We start from the raw sequence: 25,904 nt of genomic DNA, 5'->3' as shown, positions 1-25,904 counted from the left end.
TTTGATGAAGCAAACTAAATGCAACGAGAATACAAATCATTTAACGTTAACAAATATAAGTTGCACCAAAGGTCCACATATCTCGAAGCCTCCAACTATAAGTCGTTATCATTATCTGATTTTCAAATACAAAACATTTGTCACCTCATCAGTTAACATAAATTTTTAACGTCAGAGACCAAACTGATAACGAAAATGCGCATTCAGAGACTACTTTATATTTAATCCTAAGTCAGATTTTTTTTAGGCTTAAATATGTGGTTAGTCTCTGCATTTTTACCAAATTTTAGCATTGGTCCCTGCATTTTTTTGTTTGGAATTGGTTTATGTACTTTATAAAATTTTGGCATTGGTCCTTCTGTTAAGTCTCGGTTAAAAAAAAAAGGAAAATACTATTCATAGCGAATAGTTTGTCCCGAATTTGTCCCGAGAGAAGCTGATATGTTTTGGTTTAACCGTGTATTCCGCTGGTTTTCCGTGTATTCCGCAAAGCAACAGTTTTGATTGGCCAAATTGGTTTTCGGGAAGCTTTCTAGATAATTATTTCGCATGAAATAGCAATACTAAAAAAAAAAAACTAACGGTGTGCCACGTGAACCAATCATTACATGCCACATGGCACACTAAAAGACAAAAACATTCCAAATTTATTATTATTATTTTATTCATTATCTTTTTAGTTAAAAATATCATTAATCCCTGCACTTTCAGCATTTTTTTATATCAGTACGTGCACTTTGATATTGGTCTTTGAACTTTTTTCCCTTTCTTTTTTAAAAAAACTTTCAATGAAATTATTATATTTTATTGTTATTTTTATTGAGAATAATTATGAAAAGAAAAAATTTTAAAAACTTTTTTAAAAAAACTAAGCTTTAATTGGATCAATAATAACAAGTAAAAACATAAAGCACACGGAAGAGTGAAATAAAGAGCTTCAAAGGTCATATCAATAGCAACTAAAAACATAAAGCACACAAAGAGTGAAAGAAGAGTGGTGATATATGTACATCCATTTGAAGACGGCTTTGATGACAACCTTGTTGTTCTCTCTTCTTATTGGTCAAAAACAACGGAGAGAGAAAAAGGAAGAGAGAGGAAAAGATTATCATGTGAGTGTGAGAGAGAAAGTTGTACAAAAGTTGTCATAAAATTGATGTACAAATATCATTTCTCGTGAAAGAAAGAGCAAATCCACTCATATAGAAGGACAAACATTGTTGAACCGCCGTTGTGATGAGAATTGATTTGGGTGTAAAGTGGAGCAAGCCAAAGAGTTGGGAGCAGACCGTTCCTTTCAAAATGTGTCTTTTATATGGATCATAATCATTTCTGCTGGTAAACATTGGACTGTTTAAAATTGTTATGTATTCTTGAAAACTGTTTTGCCTATAATGATGTTTAAAAAATATAATTTCAAGTATAAATGTTTGCTGATATACGGATTGCACGCACGCGCGCACATACAAATTATTTCAAGTACAAGTTATTTTACAATTACTGAAATCTTAACCTTTAAATAAATCATCATTCATCTTTTACTAAAGAATCTATTTTACCTACACAGATTAAATGCAAAGAATAAAAATTCATTTCAACAAAAATATATATTAATATTTCATGTGAAAATGTCCCGGTATTTTTCTCCGACCAAAAATCCTACAAAACAAATAGGCCGCTTAGTCCATTTATTTAGATGTACATTCTAAAATTTATCCACTAAACAATACATGGACAAAGGGAAAAGTTATTCACTATATGTAACTACACGTGGCTATGCCTAAACAGCAAGAGGACCGACCAAGTTTTCATTTCCATCTCATAAGACCATCTAGAATGAGGAGATTTCAAACTTGAAAAAGTTGGTACTTATCGGTACCTATAAATGAGATTTTTTTAAGGGTCTAGTGGAGCCATCTATTTTTAACATTTAAAAATTGAAATGCAATGACATAAAGTTATTGATAGTCAATTAGTGAGTCCCGTTTCAGAAAAATTGTGTGAGATGATGGGTTTGAGAAATTGAATGTTTATTATGTACTGCTATTAAAAAATTATAAATGAGTGATGTGTACACATGAGATCTATTTAAGAATTAAAAAATTGACATATTCATTGTGGATGCTATAAGTTGTACGGTTGGAATGCTTTTAGAATACCCCTATTTTGGTTCGTCGTATCCAAGACCTCTCAAAGTTACAATGGCATGTTATTTTTATGCACACCTGGCGTGAAGGAAACAGATGCGCTGATTGGCTAGCTAGTTATAGTCTTAACCAGAGTTCGTATGATGTGAGCATTCTTGAGGTTCCACCTAGAGAGCTCCAGAATCTCCTCTTTGATGACTTTTCCGGGGCTTGCATGCCTAGGAGTGTTAGCGTGACTTTGTAGTGTGTTCTTTTCTTTTGGGCTTTGGCCCTCTTTGTTCACCAAAAAAAAGAATATACAAATAGGCTTTACATGCAACTAGTCTAAGTTGCACCCATCTATTTGATGAAGCAAATTAAATGCAACGAGAATACGAAACATTTAAGCTTAACAAAATATAAGTCGAACGAAAGGTCCACATATCTCAAAGCCTCCAACTATAAGTCGTTATCATTATTTGATTTTCAAATACAAAACATTTGTCACCTCATCAGTTAACATAAATTTTTAACGTTAGAGACCAAACTGATAACAAAAATGCCCATTTAGAGACTATTTTATATTTAATCTCAGATTTTTTTTCAGGCTTAAATATGTGATTAGTCCTTGCATTTTCACCCAATTTTGACATTGGTCCCTATATTTTTTTTTTTGGAATTGGTCTCTGTACTTTGTAAATTTTTTGGCATTGGTCCTTCTAAGTCTCAGTTAAAAAAAATAAAACTAACGGTGTGCCACGTTGACTAATCATTCCATGCCACATGGCACACTAAAAGACCAAAAAAATCCAAACTTTTAATTATTATTTTATTTATTATCTTATTAGTTAAAAATATCATTAGTCTATGCACTTTCAACATTTTTTATATCAGTCCCTGCACTTTGATATTGGTCTCTAACTTTTTTTTTAAAGAAATTATTATGTTTTATTATTTTTATTGATAATAATTATAAAAAAATGTAAAAAAATCTTTTTTAAAAAAACTAAGCTTTAATTGTATCACATTGCAAATGGAAATTGCATCACATTAAAAAAAATTAAGCTTTAATTGTATAATTACATGTATTGTCAATTTGCAATTTAATTTCCATCTACTTTGTTGATGTTTATCTGTTATCACGATGTTAATGCGATCCAATTTCCATTTGCAATGTGATACAATTAAAGCTTACTTTTTTTTAAAATTTTTTCTTAATTTTATCTTTTTATAATTATTCTCAATAAAAATGATGAACAAATTAATAATAAAACATAATAATTTCATTGAAAGTTTCTTAAAAAAAAGGAAAATAAAAAAGTTCAGGACCAATATCAAAGTGCAGAGACTAATATAATAAAGAGGAATGATATTTTGACAACCATTTTTAACAACTTTGGTGACAACTCTCTCTCTCATACTCTCATTGTACTTTTATTCTCTTTTTTTTTCGCTCTCTATTGTTACTGTCCAATAAGAATGGAGGAAAAAAGTTGTCACCTAAAGTTGTTTGAAATTGGATGACAAAATACCATTCCTCTATAATAAAATGCTGAAAATGCAAGGACTAATGATATTTTTAACTAAAAAAATTAAGAATAAAATAATAATTAAAAAGTTGATTTTTTTTTGTCTTTTAGTGTGTCACGTGGAGTGGAATGATTGGTCCACGTGGTACACCGTTAGTTTTTTTTTTAAGTGGAATTAACAAAAGGAACAAAACCAAAAATTTTACAAAATTTAGGGACCAATGTCAAATAAAAAAAATTGGATAGACCAATGTCAAAATTGGGTGAAAGTGCAGAAATTAATCACATATTATGTTTTTTTTTATTTTTACAATGAGGTGCAGAGTTAGAAATTAAAGTGAAATAAATGTATTTTAGAATTTCAGTATATTCAAAAATTACTGTGATTACCTGTTACCATCAAAATAATTCGGCAAATGTTAACATGTGCCCCAATGACATATGTTAGAGAATTTAAAATAGAAATAATTGTCTCAAAAGTTGTGTATTCAACTTTGAGCCTGTTTGGTTCAGCTTTTGACTTGCCAAAAGCAATTATAAACAGTGCCAAAAGCAATTCTAGCCAAAAACAACATGTTTGGTTTGGCTTTTCAGAATTGCTTTTATCCTCCAAAAGCAATTCTCCATGAAGCTACAAATCCTAGCTTCTAGCTTCTAGAATCAATTATAAACAGTAAATTTTATATTTTATTATTACAACCTATTATTTTCCTTTATTGCCCTTTATCAATTCTCCTTTAGCTATGTCTATTTTAGTAATTATACATTCAAAAGCAATTTACATAATTGTATCCAAACATAAATCAGTTTGTTTAATAAATTCTACATAATTGTATCCAAACATAAATCAATTCTCTCAGAATCAATTCTGTCAGAATCAATTCTGTCAGAATCAATTATATTCAAAGCTGAACCAAACACACACTTTATTAAACTTTCCAAAGTCAAACTTTTGTTCTTTTCTATAAATTTTTTTTTAGATTTTTTAACTTGTGCCTTAAAACACAAGATAACAAACCCAAATAATTACTATTCCAAATATTATCTATTTTGCCGTGTTGTCTTATCCGGCCAGACACAAATCTATACTTTTTTATAAACGTCACAACAGTGATCAGACAAAACAGTGAAGTGAACCTATGCGTCATAGCCTAGAATACAGCCTTTCTGTCATAAAACGTGCAAACCAAGAAACCAATCTCTGAAAGTCACTCACAACTCCAAACACAATAAATAAAGGGTCATGTTAACCGGTGCTTCGGAGCACGGGTTAAGGAAGCTAAAAGAAGAAATTTTAAATAAAAAAACATTTTTTAAGCTTTTAATTCATTGACTACACAACTATCAATACAAACATTACTATATTTGTTTCCTTAACCAGTATCCCGGGGCTCTAGCCCATAAATAAAATATGTACGACGTATCAACATTTTTATATTCAACTTGTGAAGCTATATTGAACATTCTTGTACCAAAATCAGAAAAAGGTTATTAGTATGTTTGGTGTAGCGTTGAATCACCAATTCCCGCGTTTCGATGCAAATATTGCCGTGATATTTGGAAGACACTGGAGCTTTTCTCTAAACGTGGTTTTCCTGCCTCCCACCGCTTCAACAAACACTTCAACTTTCTCCAACCTAGGGTTTTCCTTTTCATTCTTCCATTCAGAGCACTGAGAGAGAAGAAGAACAGTGCAATGGTTCGCAATCAACAAGTACAAGTGTGTAGTTCTTGTACTCACCACTGTAGATTCTTTCATCACTTTCAACTACCAACATCAACCTCGCCCAACTCTTTCTGCAGGCTTATGTATCATCAAAGCGATTTCAAAATTTTGGTATTTCAACATCTTCCTCAACATTTTACTTTCCTTTTCATTTCTAACTTGCTCAGTCTTGATTTCACTTCATTGTACATTACATGCTGCCACTTGATTTTGATTTAATGGCTAAATATGCAAAGCAGGACCTAAAGTTCCATTCAAATGGTTGCACTATGCAACCAAAATGTTAAGAAGTGCATACCTGTTACAGATCTTGTAAAAGATGCAAAGTAAAATCATGGTGGTTCACTGTGATTTTCACAAACCTAACTTGATACCAAACTGTTCACATGGTTTGGTTATGTTGCTCTTGCATTTTTTTTTAGTACTGTGATTAAAGCGAATATTTATTTTGTTAAGGTTGATATGTATATTATATTCATTCATTTTATTTTTGCTGTGTTTTGCTTCATGTTTGTGAAATGTGAATCTGTTTTTGTCTTTGCATTGACCATGAATTATGATGCTGCATATTTTTAACATTTTTTTTAAACTGCAGGATCTTCCTCCTAAGTTAAATCCTACCATGTCATTGTTGGTTGGTAAGAAAATCTATCTCGAGGATTCAACCTCAACCGGTAAGAGATGGGCTGTAACAGTATCAAAAGCTGATGGTTCTTTTGCTTTTAAGGAAGGATGGGATGTTTTCTCATCGGCTCACAAGCTTGAAAAAGGATATTTTCTGGTATTCAATTGCACTAACAAGTATAGCTTTGATGTCAAGATCTATGATAAGTCTATGTGTGAAAGGGTTGATTTTTCTGAAAAAAGAAAGAGGAAAAAGAGAAGTAGATGCAGCAGTGGCTCACTTGACGTGCCAATGCATATGGGGGTTGATGTAGGTGGAACACCAAATAGCGTAGAAGTTGTTTCAGAAGATGGTAATGTAGATAGAAGGGTGAAATCTTTGCGCACATTAGAAGACATGTGTTACATAAGAAACCATGTAGATCTAAATGATGCATCTGTTTTTAACAATGATCCTATGTTTGAAGAAGTGTTGGGCTCAGGGGATACCTCATACGCTTCTAAATCGTTGGAAAGAAAAAAAAATTGGTGTCAAGTTCAAGATAGCCAAGTCACCGAGAGTTTTGGTACCATAATTTACACAATAACTTTGTTTTTTGTTTTGTAATGGGATAAGATAAATATTTCTTAACTTGGTTGTTTATACTTGTAGGGTTTCAGGCATTATGGTTTATTTCTTGTAACACGTGTGATGATTTCCTACAGTTGGTTTTTTATTATTTACATTTCATTGCTCATTTTTAGGAAGTGATCAAGCAGCGAAATTCAAAGGAAAACATGTTTCATTTGCATGTGAACTTGAAACTTCTGGAAGAAGCAAAGAGGGAGAATCCATTATGTCCAATAAGGACCTGTTTGCTGAAGGCTTAGGTACTTCATTTAACAAAATAGCTTCTTGTTCATTTTGTTGACGGATCATCATTTTGTTAATTATTTCATTACATTGGCTCATTTTTAGGAAGTGATCAAGCAGCAATATTCAAAGGAAAACATGTTTCATTTGCATGTGAACTTGAAACTTCTGGAAGAAGCAAAGAGGGAGAATCCATTATGTCCAATAAGGATCTGTTTGCTGAAGGCTTAGGTACTTGATTTAACAAAATAGATTCTTGTTCATTTTGTTGACGGATCATCATTTTGTTAATTATTTCATTACATTGGCTCATTTTAGGAAGTGATCCGGCGGCTGAAGAGAGGTGCAATGAGATCAGAAATCTCCTAAATCCTCAAATTCACATTGGTGCGTCTATATATTTATCCACAGAGCCACTTGATTCTCTTGAAGTAATCAATCAACCATTATGATTTCATGCAAAATGAAGGAAGTGCCTATGAAAATGATTCCCAAAATTGACAGCTTCAATGATAAATTGCATGCAGCATATGTTTACTTTTAAGTTTCTCGCTACCATTGTTTGTGGCTGCATCCATTGGTCCGCAGTTATATTATCGGATTCTGTCTCACGGGTGAATTTGTTCAATTGCAGAGCGGCCAAAGGTTGTTAAGGGGGAGTTAAATCAAGATAATAACGAGAACAGATCGATTATTTCCAATGGAGAAGTTCAGGAGTGCCAGGTTGCGATGAGCTTAGGTACTATAATTAAAGAATAACAATAACTTTGATTTTGTTTTGTAAAGGGATTAGATAAATATTTCACAACTTTGTTTGTTTCAAACACTTGTAGAGCTTCGGGTTTATTTCTTGTATTACGTGTGAAGATTTCCTAAAATTGGTATTTTATTATTTTCATTACATTGGCCCATTTTTAGGAAGTGATCAGGCGGCTATATCCAAAGTAAATCATGACTCAGATGCATTTGAACTTGAAAGTTTTCGAAAAAATATTTTTCTTGGTGAATCAGAAAAAAACACATATGACAAGACTTCTACTTTGAAACTTGAAGAAAATAAAGAGGGCAGATCCATCATGTTCAAAGAGGAAATTCAAGAGTGCCAGTTTTCTGAAGGCTTCGGTATAACAATTCACATAATAGCTTCTTGTTCTTTTTGTTAATGACTCGGATTAATTTTGTGCAACTTGGTTTGTTTCAGCCACTAATATAGGGCTCTAGGCTTCTTGGTTTATTTTCTTATAATTTGTTATGATTTCCTACAGGGGCGATATCTGAAGAGTTGCTCAATGAGATGACAAATGATATGGATGCACGAATGCACATTGGTGAGGCTTTTGAGTTATATGTATGTATGTATATATATATATATATATATATATATATATATATATTTCAGTTTCAGTGGAGTGATTTTCCTGAAGTAATCAATAAATTATCATGATTTCAGATGGAATAAATGAAGTGCCTATGAACATGACTTCTGAAATGCACGGTGTCAATGATAAATTGAATGAACCAGGTATTTCTTATATGTTTCTCACTGTCATTGTTTGTGGCTGCTTGCATTTATCCACATTAGATTACTGGATTCTGTCTCACGGATAACTCTGTTCGATTGCAGAGTTGCCAAAGCCAAATGTTATTAAGGGAGAGTTTAATCAAGATATTAAAAGTCACTTTGAAACTGCAGCCACTATCTCCTGTGAGGTGTTCATTCATAATGACTATGAAATTAACCGTCCCTATTTGATTTTGCCTCACAAACTAGGTTTTTGGTAGCAAGATTATGGTTGCAAATGCGTAGAGCTAGTTCAATGATTTTTGAATGCTTGTTATTTTCCATCTGATCAAATGATAAGTTGTTAACATGTTTTGCATATTGATATTTGTGGTTTTCAGAACACCAAACAGAGGTTCAATGAAATTTCCAATCTCTCAGATGATCAAAGTCACATTGGTGCGTCTTTTTGGTCCACATATTTTTTTTTTTGGTCAGAAGAGCTTCTTGATTCACCCGAAGTAATCATCTCAGTTATAATTTCAGGTGAAAAGAAGAAAATGCCAATGGAAATGACTCCCAATTTGTTCATTTGCAATGAAAATTTGAATGCAACAGGTATTTTTCTCTGTGTTTATCATTATTATTACATGTGGCTTCATGCAATTGTATGCGCTTACATTAACATGTTTGATTGCAGGGCCGCCAGAGATTATTATTAAGAAAGAGTATATTGAAGATGAAACTGTGAGCTCTGTGGTGCTCGCTGATAACAATTATCTTGTATGAAATTAACATACCTATATGCGCTTGTGTTATATACATTGTTATTGTTTTGTACTTTATTTATGCTATTAAATGGTTTTACCTTATAAACTGGGATTGTAGGAGCAGGGTTTATGGTTGTATCTAGCCCAGCACTTTATTTTGTTTTTCCTTTCTATTTTGAAAGCTTGTCATTCTCCATCTTGATTGAATGCTAAAATTTATCACTACTCATTTAGGTTGTAATTTTAAATGACCTGTGGTTGCTCATTCTTCTATCTATATCCGTTTTGACCATTTGAACTTGCACGTACTGCAGACATTGTCAGAATGCTTGCCACTATCTCGCGCTGGATTACGTTCAAAGAGGATGGTGGTGATACTTAAGGATGCACTGGAGAGATTGTGGCCGGTCCTTTGCCTTGAACAAACTTCGTTGACAAGTGGATGGTCAGATTTTCGAATAGCAAATAATATTAAATCAGGTGATGCGTGTGATTTTCGGGTTGAGGACAAGTCTAAATCTATTGTTGCTGTAGATATTCACCACAAGTGATGTTAGTAGAGTCATGTGCTGCAATGTTTAGGTGTTCTTTTGCTACCTATCTGCCGTGTGTACTATAATAGTTTTGTATCAACGAAAACCTGAGCACTGTCCTTAAATTATATTAATCTTGTTATTATCCTATCATTATTTTGGTTTTGTTTTCAATTGAAGATCATTTTTCATGTCAACATCCACAGATTTCCTTGTGGTGCTTGTCTGCCATTGAATAGAGACAATTATAAGATGCTACTTTTTACTTGGTCTCTATTTTTGTGTTTCTGAAATATTATAACATAATTCAGAACACTAACATTATTTTTTAGGCTTAATAGCAGTTTTGACCCCTATATTTCAAGAAGTTGCGATTTTGGCCCCCTAACTAAATAAAATACAAAACCGCCCCATAAGTATTGATTTCTTTTTTTTGCAGTTTTGGCCCCCATGTCAATTTTGACCAAGTCAATGCACATGTGTATTTATTTTATTTTTATAATTAAAAAAAATATTTTTTAAAAATAAAAAAATACACACGTGGCGTCCACGTCAGCTTTGACTTGGTCAAAATTTGCTTATGGGTCAAAACTGCAAAAAAAGTCAATATTTAGAGGGCGGTTTTGTATTTTATTTAGTCAGGGGGCCAAAATCGCAACTTCATGAAACACAGGGGGCTAAAACTGCTATTAAGCCTATTTTTTATAAGGTATTTTATCCTTTGAATAAATAACACTATTTTATACAAGGTAGTAATTATATTTTTGGGTGATACAGTCTTTGAATTGTTTTTAGAGATCAAATAAGCTGCCATTATAAACCTATAATAACTAGCAACAACTTTGGAGGTACACAGCATAACAACAATGTTCACTACAGCATAATTAAATATACAAAACCACCATCACTGCTACTACTAATACTGTCAATGCAATTTATCTTGTGTCTGCATAGGTCTTATAACTAGTAGCCTATACATTTAGCAGCAAAAATCTACAGGCAAGAAGATCTTACCAATACCCTAAAAGTCAAAAATTGACAACCAAACCAACCATAGCATTTCAAATGATTTCCACCATTGAGTCAACACCTGTTGTTGCAGTGGCCGACACTTGGTTATGCTCCTTGATCATCCTTCTCCTCATTTTCCCCAACCAATTTATGATGCTTGCAGCATAGTCAAAAAGACTAAGAGCAACATAAAGACCAATACCAGCAACAATACCATTTGCTATGGAATAAGTTAGAGGCATTAAAATCATTATAGCAAAAGCAGGAACTGCTTCTTTTATATTAGTCCAATCAATATCCTTCACAACTTTCATCATCATTACCCCAACCATCACCAGTGAAGGACCTATAGCCCATGGAGGAACACTTGACAACAAAGGGGTGAAAAACAATGACAAAAAGAAATACAATCCAATGATCACAGCCGTTAATCCTGTCCTACCACCCTCTCTCATCCCAGCTGATGATTCCACAAATGTTGCAGTTGTTGTAACACCTAAAGCTGACCCTACAATAGTACCAGCTGCATCAACAATATATGCCATATATTCACCTTCAAAGTTTCCTTTTTCATCCACAAACTCACCAATCTCAGCCATAGTATACATTATACCAGTCATAGCAATTACATCAACATAAAACAAAGTAGCCAATGCCTCCCAAACTTCCCTTTTATTAAAATCACCAAAGTTAAAAACCCATGCAGTTGATTCAATCTTATGAAAATCAACAATTTGTTTGAAATAACTAAAATTCCCATCACCAAGTGGTGTATCAGGAAAATAAGTAACCTCAGTGTGTCTAAACCAAGACACAAATGTCACAAAGAGAATACCATAAATCATACTACCTTTAACATTCTTCATTAAACCGTAGCTTGTGATAAGAAAACCAAAAGCTCCAAGCCAGAACTTTGGGCTTTGCAACTTACCACCCAAGCAAGCCCCAGTTTCTGGGTCGATACTTTTACAGGCCGTCATCGTAACCAAATTAGCCGGATCAGGCCCAATAAGCCCAACACCTTGGTTAACTTGAAGGCCCACAAAAGCAATAAAAAGCCCAATACCAGCAGCACATGCAAGCCTAATAGATTTTGGTATAAGCTTAGCAAGCTTACCTCTTAAACCAAAAGCAGAAGCTAAAAGAAAAGCACAACCTTCAACCAAAACAATAGCCATTGAAGTTTGATATGAGATTGAGCCACTTCCATGATAACCAACAAGGTTAAAAGCTAAATAAGCATTGGGCCCCATACCTGGAGCAAGACCTAAAGGAAGGTTAGCTAAAAATCCCATTGCAACAGAAGAAACCATAGCAGTTACAGAAGTTGCAACCACCAAGTCATTTTTTGTTTTGGCTAGACAAGCTTCATATCCAGCATTAGGCTTCAGTGTGCAATCTGGTGTTGCAGTAGGCGAACAGTCTGCAACGGAGCAGGTTCCGCCTGAGGCGGTTAGGATGGTTGCGTTGACGGTTATGATGTAAGCCATGGTTAGAAAAGTGGCAGTTGCGGCGCGTAGTTCTTTAGTGAAGCATGTTTTTCTTTGTTGTAACTTGAAGTAGGATCCTATGAAGCTGTTTGTAACGGCGTTGTTTATGGATTTTTCCATTTGAGTCCATGTGTTTTTTAGCCTTGAAAATACACCACATGCTTTCCCTCCTCCCATACTTCTATATTAATTATGTGGAGTGTGATGAGAATGATATATAACTATATGATATATGATAAGGTATTTGGTAAATGAAGGAGAAGGAATGAAGTGATATTGAAGATGTTTTTATGAGTAGAATAGAGAACAATGGAAATAGTGGGAGTAAGTGAATATACTAAGAAGAAAGAAGAGAGTGGAATTGGAAGGTTTGAAAATGAAAAAGGTTGGTGAATATGCCTTGCCTACCTCACTACATGGCTACTTATTTATATGGTTTTGTTCTGTTGTTACACTCACTCAGAGAGAGAGAGATATCACCAACTAGCACTAGTACTTGCTTTTGTATTAATTAAATAATAAAAATATATTTATTAATTTCCTTAAAAAAACATATTTATAATTTAACCTTAAGTAGCAGTCAAAGTTTTCTAGAGTGCTATTTATTCACATTCTTTGTTCGTTGATTCTGGTCTGATATGGTGTAATGTTTATTTATTTTTTCTTCTTATTTGACCACGTTCATATTATCATCTTTTAGTTTCTTTTACGATCCTAGATGATATCCATGCTTATTTGGCTATATGAAAATAATTTTTATCGTTTATTACATTGACCACTCCTATTCTTGTTAACATGTAATGTTAATTTGTTTGTGTGGAAATCAAACATTCGATTTTAACATTATTATTTTGTACATATAATACACTTAGAGCATCTTCTGCAATGGTTGATTTTTAAAGAGCTCATCGTTTTGAATTTCATACACTATTAACGGGCAGTCCCACAAATAATACCCACATAATACTTATACATTTTTTTTTATTTCTAGTTAATGTTGTCTCAAACAAAAAAATTAATTGATTAAAATTTTGATGTTATCGTATCTCTTATTTACGATATTTAAGCAATCTTTATGCTACCCACTTTGTTACATCAAGTTTCTCCAATGATTAACTTTGAAACCTTGTATGACACTTGTATTCACTTTTATTGAAGATGTTGTTTGGATTAGTTTTTTTTTTTTTTTTTATCAAATGTTTGGATTAGTTATTAATATGCATTATCGACTAATAATGTATTCATCAATAATTGATATATGTCACATGGAAGACCACGATAAATACATGGTTATGAAGGCATCATTGAAAACATGATGCAATCAGTTTTTAATTTTGAAATTTTGATCAATTTGTTTAGGGTTTTGCTATATTGTGTCCTAAGAGTACAAGTTAAAGAATCCAAAATTAAAAGCTTACCATAAAAAACAACAAAATTTTGACTTTAAAATGTTGAATAAAGTTGAATGCACAATTTTCAAGATAATTATTTCTATTTTAAATTTTTTAGGATGCGGCACATGTTAGCATTAGCCATTTGTTTACGACTTATTTCTTTTTGAATGGAATTTGTTTATGATTTATTGTTACTAAATAATGCACCCATGTGATGCACAAGTGAGTCGTACAAGAGAGCAAATGATGTTTGTCTCGTACGATGATACTTATTTTAGAAGTCTTTTTTATATATATTTTATAATTTTGAGATAATAAAAGTTCATTAACAAATTAATTGATGATAGTAAAAAAAGAAAGAAAATGTAAAATGAAAACAATAGCAAATGACTTATATAAGATTTGATTGCAAGAATCCTAACAGAAATATATCCACATTCTATTTGGTCTATAAATATTATAGTATTTAGTGCTGTGTATGTATGGTACACAATAATGATTTAAAATTAATATCACATAATTTTTTAAAGCATGAAATATGACAGAATATTCATTACAAAGCAGTAAACCAAGGCAAGACAACAAGTTAGCTTGAAAAATCCAAAATCAAAATCTATAAGAGATCAAATAATATTTCTTTTTTGCAGTCGGCGTGTGGGAATCTTGTGTGTATATATCTCTTTAAACTTATTTTAAAAATTGTGAAGCAAATTGAAACTATTGTTTTAATAATAAAATATGATTATGCTTATCCAATTTTTTTTTTGATTTTTAAGCAATAATTACCCCAAAAATCCATATATATAGCCATTTTTTATTACAATATATATTTTGTCATTTAGATCAACGTTATTATTATTCAATAAAAATCAGAGGTTAATCACGACGCACTTTAACTACACTTATAATGGTTTCGAATTTTCATAAAAAACCATGGAGAAGATCAATTTTGTAAAATATGCGTCTAGGATAAAGTTATTAAAGGGTGTAACACTACTCAAGTGTTCCTATCTTTCTGAAAGCACTATTAGAAATGACTAGGACTGCAAGTGAGTTAAGCTAATTAAATCACGGGCACTTAAACTTAAGTTTAGCTTGACAAATTCATTTTCTAACTAAAAAAAAGTTTTAATAATTTTGAACAGTGAAGTCTGATACAGTTTTAATATATTGTAAATCTTTTGTCCCCGTAAGCTTAGTCAGTTGGTAAGGACAATGCATAATTTATGCAAGGTCTGGGGTTCGAATCCCGGTCACCACAAAAAAAAACTTTGAACAGTGAGGTCTGATACAGTTTTAATATATTGTAAATCTTTATTGTAAATCTTTTGTCCCCGTAATCTTAGCTCAGTGGGTAAGGACAATGCATAATTTATGCAAGGTCTGGGGTTCGAATCCCGGCCACTACCTTGTAAATCTTTATATGCAAGGTCTGGGGTTCGAATCCCGGCCACTACCTTGTAAATCTTTATTGTAAATCTTTTGTCCCCGTAATCTTAGCTCAGTGGGTAAGGACAATGCATAATTTATGCAAGGTCTGGGGTTCGAATCCCGGCCACTACAAAAAAAAATACTGTAAATCTTTTACCACACACAAAAAAAATATTGTAAATCTTTTACCACACACAATGGCATTTTGTTTATAAAATTTAATGATTTTTTTTGTCGGTGGATCTAAGTCGAGGGATTTAGTCGCCTTACTTTTGAGCCGACTCCGGTTTGAATTTAATTATAAATAATATCAACAACATACTCTCTAACACACTATCTTTTATTGGTAGCCACCCTTCTTGACTACCTTTCTAGCTCTTCTCCAAATAAGAATCACATGAAAGGGCTAACACTAATTTGACATGCGACATTATGAAGGATTTGGGAAGCGAGATATGAGATCGTCATTTCCTCAAAGTCTCCGGAGGTGGAACAAATTGTAGATGAGATTCAATTAACATCTTGGAGGTGGTTTATTATTAGGAAAGGGGGAGGGGGGTTGGGTTTGAATCATCTCCTATGTCTTAATATGTAACTTAGGGGGTGGTTATTTGGATGGGTCAAGTACCCTTGTACTTATTTAGGACTATTGGGTTGAGTGCTACTTGTACTTCTCTCATTATTGTCTAATAAATTTTACTTTTGATGTTCTAAAAAAAATAGTGGTGATAATTCATGAGTCTCACAAATTTTATGTGGGATACAGATGATTTGATCATATCCATATACATTTTAATTAATAAGAATGTGTGTGTTAGATTGTATGTTGTTGGTAAAATAGACAAACAGATGCTTCAAATGTTATTCACTCTTTATCGTCAGTTTAGTAGTATAGTAGTCTCCTTCATAACGTTGTTCACTCCTTCTCGTTAAAATAAAGTTATTCACTCGAGTAGTATAACAATAGTAGAAATCTATATAGATTTGTTTTTTAAGAAGTCAAAAGATAAATTTATTAAAAAAAACGTTTACACACAAGATGTACCTAAAAGAGAAAATAACAAATACAAAGTAGCAAACCGCATTGCAAAAAACGGAAATAAAACGGTATGGGTAAATCTTGTATGACTATTTTTTTTATAATACTTATATGAGTATCAACCAAGTGGTAGAACTTAAAAGGTTAATGGATTTTATCTAAGAATGAATAAATCCGCAGTGTTGAGTTTGAATCCTAACTCAAATAAATATTGGTTATACTTCACTTACTCTTCAATTGAACTTTAAATTATTATAATTGATTTGTCCTCAAAATCGGAGGGTTACAACCAAAAAGGGAGACTAGTCTTCTTATACAAAGACTTATAGTATGTTCATGCAAAATTAAGGCCTATTAAGAAGATTAATATCAACAACTAGCCACTAAAAATGAACTAAGTGTAGCTTAGTAGATGCTTTGATCATTAATTAGCCTAACCAAGTCTATGATATTTGTTTCTTATAAGAGAATAATTTCAAATTCTGACCAAAAAAAGATATAAAGAGAATAATTCCAGATAAAAATACATTATGCATGATAATAAAAAGAAATATGCTTTTAATACATGTGAAATATATTTGTATACATGTATTTTATAATTAATATATAATTGTGAGTGATATTTTCTAATGAATATACATGAGTGATATTGCACATAATTAAAATGCAAAAATTATTAACTTCAAGGGTTTGATCCAGTGGTAAAAAGACATATTGTATTTGAATATCTCACCAATCTCTTACCCTACTTTTCTCACATAAAAAAAAAAAATGGAAAACTGCATCCGGATCTAATATGTATGAAAACATATTAGAAAAAGACACAAATATTTTAAGTTACTAGTACAATTATCAATTCAGATGTATAGTTTAAGAGCAATAATATTTTCCTTCTGATTGATTATGTAATTTTTGTTCAAAAGCTGTCCTCCTTTCTCGTTACTTGTGATATTCCAATTGCACTATGACATATGAGTATATAGTTTCAAGAATGTGTAAGCTTTAATATTTTTACAAGAAGAATGAATGTGTAATCTAGTACAGTAATTTTTACCTTTAATTCTGTTCTAACTTAGGCCACTAATGGAGGCAGAACACAACATAGGCCAGCCACGCCGGCCTGCAGCCCAAACCAAAATATCCGTTTTGGATTTTCAAATAATATTCCTAAATGTAATGCAGCTTTGAACTTTAAAGGTCAAAGGCATGAATATAAAATTGCAACTCTTGCATGCGTGAACAAATTGATGTTATTCATTCTATCTTTTACACATAGGTATTGCTATATTTGTTTATATAATATTTGAGTATGGTCCCTTGACCTTTGGAGAGTGTATAGACTGCAATTGGTTCATCTTTTAAGAGTTTGAGATACCATATGCTAAAGAATACCATTGAGAGAGCTTTAAATTTTGGCATCATTTGAGAAAGATTAGGAAATACTATTACTACTGTATTATGTAATAGAAAGTAATGGTTTGTTAGGCTCTTCTTTTTGTGTGCTTCGGGTTCCCTTCCCCACTTCACATTACCTTTCTTATTTGTTTACGTAAATTAAAGCAAGTGGATGGGTAGTGCATTGCTAACTATACAACATTTATGCATGTTTGTTTTAGATTTTACAGAAAAGTAGTGTTTTAATATAGTACATTGAAAGGGAGTTTATTGCTTCCACCAATGTTCACCATTTGAATAAAGATTACAATTTTATTATTTTGATATCTTAAGTTAACATTATTTTAATAAAACAGATAATTTTATCCTCCTCAATTTTAGAAGAAGGATTCCATTCATTTTACTCTTAAATCCAACAATTATCTATCCATTTGGTCCCTCGCTTAACTTGTTTAGAACCAAACTGATGGATGATGGTATAGTTTAATGACCTTTCAGTTGATTTTAGGCTAAAACACATTTTTGGTCACCTAACTTTGCACTAGTTGCGATTTTGACCCCCTATTAAAAAAACACATTCCAACCTCCTAAGTTTCCCCACTTTTGTAACTTTCAATTTTGATCATTCAAAATCAACCATTTAAGACAATAAAAGATCAAGAAATCAGTCCCAAACCATATTCTTTACCCTATAAATCTGAAACTTGTTCAACAAAACACCTGACTTGTTTTTAGTGTCTTGAATGGTTGATTTTGAATAATCTCATAATCAATAATCAATGATTTTTCCCTTAAAATAACTAATATTTTGAAAAGGTATATAATAATAATAATCACTGCCAATAAATTATAGTATTATACACTGTCATACATTCTCACCTTTTAATATACATTCTTCAAGTTCCAATAAAGCAATCTATAAATATTTTATCATCATTTATAAAATAAAATAAAAATAAAAATAAAATAAAAAAACATTTTATCATCAGCCAATTCTTAATGAGGCTCAGTTCCAATAATGGTTTCATGATAGATAAGGAAATACAACATACAAAAGCCAATACTCAATTTCATCTTCAAGCATAGGCAAGTACTATATACATTTAACATGTAGAACAAACAAGTCAATGGACCTCGGATTTTGAAGTTAGCTCTTCATTTTTAGATGGATTCTATACTCCGATTTTGGGGAAGAAATTCATGGTGCAACTGATTTTTGTGCACAAGCATATTTGCATCGAATACATAATTTACAAAGTCATCATGCATGCAAAATGTGTGCATATAGTTTTCAAGACCATCTCTCCAAATAATGACAACAAATTAAACCAAAATTGAAAATCACATCATTCTTTGTGGCACCCTAGCCTGGAAGTAAATAAAATTGTCAGTTTCTAGTTTTCTTCTGCCTCTTTTATTGGCACTAGTTTCAGGCTCCTCATCCTCTTCAGCTTTCTGCTCAGTTTATAATAAAGCCAGCTGCAGTGACCAAAGAAATGAGTTATAATTAAAAAATATAATAGTAATTATGTTAATGGTTTTTAGCTGCCAATTTTAGGTAATGATGTGATCACGAAAAACATTACCTCTTCAAGAATAGAACTTCCGCAAAATCAAAACCATCCTTGCAGTTACAGAGTACCTATTACCATAAGAATTTCACCACAATCATGAGTGTCTATTTTTATATGAACAAGTGTCTTTACTATTAAAGTAGAGAGGAACTTAAAATAGAGCTAGAGGAGTAACAACAATAGATTGCAAATTTCGAACAAAATTTCCTTTAAACTTTCTTGGCACAACTTAGGTCATGCAATTGATAGTAGAGTTCAACTCATTTAGATTTCATCCCACAAAATTCGACCTCTATAGAATGAGTGATTATTCACCCTTCAAAATACATCCCCTCCCAGTTTTCCACCCCAAATAACCAAATCCTTAGTCCTTTCAGAGGTTTTTCTGTGCATTTCCACAATTGACTAAAATATTCAATAAGTACCGATTCCGAGGAACCCACAACTGACAAATGTGTATTATTAAAAATTTTATCTTGCAAAATCTGTCATGATAGCACAAACCAAGAAGGTAAAATCAGCTAAAACTAAAAAGTAATGGATTGGACTTTGTACCGCCTGCATAAATGGATTGTTGGTACAGGTGAATGAATTCAATGAATGCCTGGAACCTCCTAGGAAAACCCTCACTCCAAAATATTGTTCTTTTGAACAAAATTTTCAAAACTTTACCCTAACTAAGGCACCAGAAGCTTTATTTCAGGTAAAAACAAAAGCAAAGGGCAAAAAATTTAAGGGTACGTTTCATGATGATATGAAAGTTCAACACTTCAACCAAATTTGAGCAACATATATTCATTGCATTATAATGTCAACAAAGGCATATACCGCTTTCACCACTGCCGCCAACTAAAGCATTTTCCCATCAGGTGAAGAGGTAAGTAAATAAATGCATACACAAACAAAGTAGTAAAAACTTAACCAATTTACCAATGAAATGGGGGGGGGAAATACATACAACCATCTTGAACTTTGACCATTTTGCATATTGGCACCATAACTTACGAACTTTTTGATTTAGTCCATAACTACAAATATTTCACTACGCAGTCCTTCTGTTTAATTGAAAACTTGAAATTAACACACAAACAGGCTCATGACATCATTCAATTCTAAGCTTCCATCTGTATGATAACCATACCATCAATACATAAAATTTCAAAATATCAATATATAAAATACATGATTTGAATAAAAAATGTAATAATTTAGATAACTAAAATATGGGAGCAATGTCATATTAATATTTGTAGAGAAAGAATTAATTTAATGTTAAAATTTGTTAAAATGTAATAATTTGTATTACTTCATTTCAATTTAATGTTAAAAATATTTAAAGTACTCAACAATAATAAGAGTAAACCTTCAAGTTAGTCCCTCGAGTAACGCTTTGTCTCTCTAAAGATATAAAAATAATAAGCAGTCCCTAAAGTATACAAATCTCCATCTCGTTAGTTCTTGATGTTATGTATTGACAAGACACTAGGGACTCCATATAAAACTTTAGGAATTACTTTCGTGTATACTTTAGAGACTAAATAGAAGAGAGGGTGATGCTTAAGGGACAAAATTGGGGGTTTACTCACACTAATAATGTTTAAAATACTTCATTTATATTATTGATAAAATTTGATTATTTTTTAATCTACATTTATGCTATATATTAATTACTATTAATATAGTTATTAATTTCAAATAAATTTATTATTTACAACAATTAATATTAAAAAATGATTAGAACTTACAAAATAAAATAAATAAGACCAGGCCATAAAAAATGTAATCATTTAAATTAAAAATAGAGAAATTCAAATAAATATTTAGAGGTATTGTGAAATAAGCATTTAACGAATAATTTAATGGGTGAAGCAAATAAGAATGATTAGCGGATTAGTCATGGCTAAGGGTCTGAAGAAGAGGATTTTAAAAGTCATCATTTCAGTTTGCAAAAAGATGGAGTCCAGGGTTATATAGTCTCCATTAAATATTACTTGTATGCTGATCAGACCAACATTTTGTAATTTTTTAACAAGGACTTGGTCAATTTGAGATGAGGAAAACAGAAAGACCAACTGGATTCTTTCTCTGTTCCTCCAAAATACATAACAGGAAGATTTAATAGTGCTACTGATGTTTAAGTAAAAGATAAAATGTAGCAAAAGAAATATAGGAAAGGAGGAAATTAGTCAAACTACAACCCATAATGTAGCAAAAGAAAAAAAAGAAAAGAGATAACCTACTTTTCCAGTGTGCTGAGTATGTTCATGGGCTGCCATTTGCCAATTACTTGTATGCATACAGAAATCCCTCAAGGACTCACCTGGCTTCACGTCCAACAAGAAACAAAAATACTAATTGAAGCTCGGAGGTGCTTTTGTAGGCAAAAAGACAACCAGACACAATCAAGAAAGGCAGTAGATCAGCCAGACAACGAGACACAATCATAATGATCAAACAGTACATTGTATATGGGAAAATTTGATGGATATTGATAAATAAAAGCATAACTGTGGTTAATTTGAAACAAAATTAGCTTCTTATAAGGGGATAAGTATTTTACTCTCATCATCTTGGTAAACAAGTGATTGGAAACCACTATGCCCGGCTGTCCACATAGCTTCCAATTATTTCTTGCAGCTGTAGCACAAAACCAGTTTGGTGTTAGTCACAGAAAAAACTCTATATCAACATTATTACATCAAACTGCCCGACATTTCGGAGCAGTACTTGGAATAGCAAATAGTATATTAACATATTTAGGACCAGTAAAGTATGTATAAAAATAAATTTACCTTAAATTGATCAAGTTCAAATACAATAGAGCGTCGTAGTACCTGCAAAACCAATTAAGTGAATCAATACCAATGATCAGTCTCTAATGGTAAATGGTTTGAAAAAATTCCTTTAACTCTCACATGTGAAGAGCATCTAGATGTGAAATCTAAACGGTTCGATAACATACAATGATAGAGAGGTGTAAATAGAATTTCGTGACATAATTATGAAAAAACAAATTAGTTTCTGAATACAGATTCAAACCACATCTATAAATTGCAATTAAACCACAAAACAACACTTCAGTTGAAGAAAATGCCATAACAATCAACTAAATGACAAATTTCAGAAGGTTTCTATATGGCATTTCACACGACAACTTTAATTGTCTTCCTCTGAACACTAAGTGCTAATTCCTATGGATAATGCCTTTTTCAAGACAAAATTTAAAGTCACAGTGACCAAATTATGTAAACTCAAGACAAACAAAAATGGGAACTGAAAGAAAAATATAAAATCGGATTGAACCTGAGAATATTGTCGTGCAGATTCCACATCTCTATCTCCAGAGTCCAGATTAGAACAGTGGTGATCATGGAATTTCTTTAGGCCAGAAATAAAATGACTATACCAATCCCCTCCCTCCCTCCCTCTCGCTACTTTTAATAGTTTCCTCTAACAAAATTCCCAACTGACCTTATTCCACTTGCTGCAACTTAAAATCCCACATTGTCCCGTATTCACATCATGCTTGCTACTAAATAACTTTAATTTCTTTAGGCCAACACACCCATTCCAAATACAACTAGAACCAAAAAGATGGAAGAAAAATCCCATGAAAGTTCACTAAACCACAAATGCTGTGCATCGACTATCATACACACAAAAATGGCACAAGCAAAAACAATTTCCATCCCTTAAAAAGAAAATATAGAAATCAATGTTGCCAACCTAACATTCACTAGAAAAGAAAACATCCAAAGAAGTCTGTAACTTCTGTTAATTAGAAGCTCAATCTCTGCTTCCCTGGCAAGTTTTTCATCAGATGCAGGAAAAAGTTTTTTTAATACAAATAAAAAAGAACTAAGCTTTCCCAACAACCTCACTTCTCTAAGTGTATCATAAAAGTCACCAAAAAGAATAACCTTGTAATGGTATAATACCTGCAAATGAACCAAACAAGGCGACCAAATCATGTGATGAAGACAAAACACCAAATTCGTATAGGTTTCATATATACTTTTTTGGTTTAGAGGTATCCAAAAGTCACATTGGACCCCAAGTCACCAACTAATAGGTCGAGTCAGATGAACCCGTAGTGGGGACAATGCTATCCCCAGTCACCAACCAATAGGTCGAGTCAGATGAACCCGTAGTGGGGACAATGCTCTCCCCAGTCCCCACACCCTTTTTCAATTCACAAACATGTTCCTGAAGATAGCAATAACAAGAAAAGTTCACATAATCACAGATATGTTGGAGTGGACACGCCATCTACTTATCAATGAGAAAGTTCGGATAGGATGAGAGATAGGGAAAATATTAAAACGTTCAAGGCTCTCTTTTTTTTTAAAAAAAAAAATGGGGAAGGGAAGGGGAAAATTTTATTAATTAAAGTGGCACTGATGGCCATTTGACAACCGTCGTCAAGGGGATTCGAACTTTGTACCTTGATGCTACAAGGCTAAGCTCTTACCACTGAGCTAGCATCTCAAGTATGTGGCTCTCAATGATTAGAAGAGTAATGCAACTAACCTCAAAGTGTGTTAAACAAGAAGTATAAAAAAAATCGGGAAGAATGATCAATATTCTACAACAAAAAGAACAAAGTTGCCACGTTTTAGCTACAGTAGTCAGCAGAAACAAAAATAATCTACACCGGTGAGGACTTACAACTTAGGAACACAGTTGCAATCTCTTAACAAATGCTAACAAATATGATGAACTACAAAAGTTAATCAACTGAAAAGATAAAATAAACTTTTGATAGCCTTTTCTGCAATTCACGGAATGCAGAGTGTTGAAAAAAAATTGAGATGTGCAAATAATCCAACCTTGCAGCCTTTTCTGCAATTCATATACAACATCTTCTGTAACTTGTGTAACGTATTAAATAAACAGATAGATAATCATGTTTTCAGGTAGCTTCTTGGAGTGCAGAAGGATAATCCCTCCAAGAGTCAATAACCCCAAAAGCAAGGGCTATTAACTCATTTGATAAAAGGAAACCATTTGGATCACTTAGCCTCATATAGGCCACTCTCTTTTCTAAGTCAGTTTCGTCCAAAAGAGAATTGTTGATGTCGTCTATTCTAACAGCTCTCCTTTGCTCGTCCAAGAAAACCACATGTCCACTCTCAACATAAGGTTTATAAACCTCAACCAGAGAGAGAACCAGAGAGCTGCCAAATGATTCTTGGTAACGCTTCAAGTCTAGACCTCTTGCTGTTCTCAAGGACAGCATCACAATATCCAATGCTTTGTCCTTGCTATTAATGTTGTCATCAGATGAGCTATTTACTGATCCATTTTCCAGATTTTCCACGAATTTCATGTACTCATTCACCTTCCTGGGTCTTGAAAACCTCAAACCACCAATAAAACTAGTAGAGCCGAGGCCAAAGGCATAGAAAGGCTTGTACTTCCAATAGGTAAAGTTGTGTCTACACTCATAACCACTCTTACAGTAGCTGCTGATTTCATAATGGTTATAATTGGCATCACGAAGCATCCTTGAAGCCATCGTATAAAAATCAGCGGATTGTGTCTCAGAAGGCAATGGAAATTCCCCTGGTGAATACCTGTTAACATTTTCACCTTCAGCTTCCAAATCATCATCATCATTATAATAAACCTTAAAAATTAAACCAAAAAATTATCAATGCTGCTAGTGTAAGAGTAAACCACCAATTTCATCGATAAAGTTACACACTTTTTCCGTCTTGTCGCTTAAGTAAATACAAATAATAAGTGGTAATAGCAAGTAGCCTTTAGCGTTTTGTCACATTCGTCCTGTTAGGAATATTACTTATTATTTTCATTTACTCGAGTGACAAAATAGGAAAAAGGGTGTGAGTTTAGGCGCGAAATCACTGGTTTAGTCGCTAGTGTAAAATATAGGTGCCACTTACAGCCTTCCAAATTTTGTGCCTTGTTCAATTTGCAGATCATAAACAGAAACATGAGTTGGCTGTGCCTCAATGGCGAGCCTTAAACTTTCCTCCCACATTTCACCAGTCTGATGAGGCAATGAAGCAATAAGATCAATACTCCAATTCTCAACCCCACACTTTTTAACTATATCAATAGCCTCATGAACCTCATCCAAACCATGTGCCCTCCCACAACTCTTCAACAACTTCTCCTGAAACGCTTGAACTCCCAGAGAAACTCTATTCACTCCCAACAACATCATCTCTTCCATCTTCTTACAATCAAACGTACCCGGGTCCATTTCCATCGAAATTTCAGCACTTTCACTCACCCCAAATTTCATCTTCAATGTCTCCAAAACCGTTCCAACCATACTTGGAGGAACCAGGGACGGCGTCCCACCTCCAAAAAACACCGTCTGAAGCGGCGTCTTTGCAGAATCAAGTTCATCTTCTATTTTAGTTCCATTGATTTCTCTGCAGAGCCATTGAATGTAGTTTATGACACGCGGGTCGTCGTTTGTTTGCGTTGAAGCGGAGCCGAGAGCGACGATGGGGAAGTCACAGTAGTGGCAGCGTTTACGACAGAAAGGGAGGTGAATGTAAGCTGAAGAAGGGGTGATGGTTGGGTTGTTTTTGAGTGAGGAGGAGTTTTGTCGAACAGTTGGTGTGCTGTTTGAAAAAGTGTTTGTTATTACGCGGGTTGATGGTTTTGGTTTGGGCGCTAGTGCACAAAAAAAGGGTGTGAATGTTGATTTTAGCATTGTGTGGTGCACAATGCTAAGTGTTCCCTGAAAAGAGTATTATAAGTGCCCTTAGATGATTTTTGTTAATAGAGATTAGAGATATAGTGTGGCTAGCATTGCTCTTTACAGATTTGTCTGATAAGTTCATTGTCTAATTATTTGATGTTATGTCAATTTTTTTATAATTAAATTTTAGGGTTAATCTTATTTTTACTCCCTTTATTTTATGGAAATG

General features: G+C 32.9%; 3 protein-coding genes and 1 long non-coding RNA gene across 8 annotated transcripts; 1 reads left to right on the top strand and 3 right to left on the bottom strand.

The window, feature by feature from the left end:
* Window positions 1-5,117: 5,117 nt before the first annotated feature.
* LOC146940233 (B3 domain-containing protein Os01g0905400-like) lies at window positions 5,118-9,818 on the top strand. Of its 5 annotated transcripts, none has more exons than XM_085753910.1 (14): window positions 5,118-5,492; window positions 5,977-6,571; window positions 6,750-6,875; window positions 6,964-7,089; window positions 7,177-7,245; window positions 7,493-7,597; window positions 7,777-7,980; window positions 8,124-8,186; window positions 8,309-8,380; window positions 8,483-8,568; window positions 8,761-8,818; window positions 8,906-8,977; window positions 9,060-9,142; window positions 9,444-9,818. In XM_085753910.1, the coding sequence occupies exons 1-14, from the start codon at window positions 5,352-5,354 to the stop codon at window positions 9,678-9,680; spliced, it is 2,037 nt and encodes a 678-aa protein (XP_085610036.1). In that variant the 5' UTR covers window positions 5,118-5,351; the 3' UTR covers window positions 9,681-9,818. The 5 variants fall into 5 exon arrangements, with proteins under 5 accessions (XP_085610036.1, XP_085610035.1, XP_085610037.1 ...); XM_085753909.1 differs by having other exon boundaries at window positions 5,124-5,492; window positions 8,894-8,977; XM_085753911.1 differs by lacking the exon at window positions 6,964-7,089 and having other exon boundaries at window positions 5,124-5,492; window positions 8,894-8,977.
* Window positions 9,819-10,450: 632 nt separating this feature from the next.
* AZG2 (Xanthine/uracil permease family protein) lies at window positions 10,451-12,565 on the bottom strand. The gene has a single exon (XM_085753908.1). It carries the CDS (start codon window positions 12,338-12,340, stop codon window positions 10,724-10,726), a length of 1,617 nt encoding a protein of 538 aa, XP_085610034.1. The 5' UTR covers window positions 12,341-12,565; the 3' UTR covers window positions 10,451-10,723.
* A 5,996-nt stretch (window positions 12,566-18,561) lies between these two features.
* Window positions 18,562-19,473, bottom strand: LOC146940231 (uncharacterized). The gene is made up of 2 exons (XR_015031914.1): window positions 19,009-19,473; window positions 18,562-18,901 (listed from the first exon to the last, which is right to left on the bottom strand). It is a non-coding gene; the product is annotated as an uncharacterized LOC146940231 (long non-coding RNA).
* A 4,076-nt stretch (window positions 19,474-23,549) lies between these two features.
* LOC146940230 (Radical SAM superfamily protein) lies at window positions 23,550-25,702 on the bottom strand. Its single transcript, XM_085753907.1, has 2 exons — window positions 24,903-25,702; window positions 23,550-24,572 (listed from the first exon to the last, which is right to left on the bottom strand). Exons 1-2 carry the CDS (start codon window positions 25,685-25,687, stop codon window positions 23,909-23,911), a joined length of 1,449 nt encoding a protein of 482 aa, XP_085610033.1. The 5' UTR covers window positions 25,688-25,702; the 3' UTR covers window positions 23,550-23,908.
* Between the last annotated feature and the right edge of the window lie 202 nt (window positions 25,703-25,904).

Source organism: Medicago sativa, chromosome 3, assembly GCF_051527215.1.
Source record: "Medicago sativa cultivar Bolivia chromosome 3, Bolivia_mono, whole genome shotgun sequence".
NCBI classification, from domain to species: domain Eukaryota; kingdom Viridiplantae; phylum Streptophyta; class Magnoliopsida; order Fabales; family Fabaceae; genus Medicago; species Medicago sativa.
The sequence above is the reverse complement of the archived record's forward strand: the minus strand, read 5'-3'. Positions and strand labels throughout refer to the sequence as shown.

Bases quoted from the DNA above. Each gene is read 5' to 3' on its own strand.
- AZG2 (XM_085753908.1), bottom strand. From the start codon at position 12,340: ATGGGAGGAGGGAAAGCATGTGGTGTATTTTCAAGGCTAAAAAACACA.
- LOC146940233 (XM_085753909.1), top strand. From the start codon at position 5,352: ATGGTTCGCAATCAACAAGTACAAGTGTGTAGTTCTTGTACTCACCAC. The intron at 6,876-6,963 runs GTACTTCATTTA...GCTCATTTTTAG, and splicing joins CCTGTTTGCTGAAGGCTTAG to GAAGTGATCAAGCAGCAATA. The intron at 9,143-9,443 runs GTATGAAATTAA...CACGTACTGCAG, and splicing joins TCGCTGATAACAATTATCTT to ACATTGTCAGAATGCTTGCC.
- LOC146940230 (XM_085753907.1), bottom strand. From the start codon at position 25,687: ATGCTAAAATCAACATTCACACCCTTTTTTTGTGCACTAGCGCCCAAA. The intron at 24,573-24,902 runs GTAAGTGGCACC...AAATGTTAACAG, and splicing joins GGCACAAAATTTGGAAGGCT to GTATTCACCAGGGGAATTTC.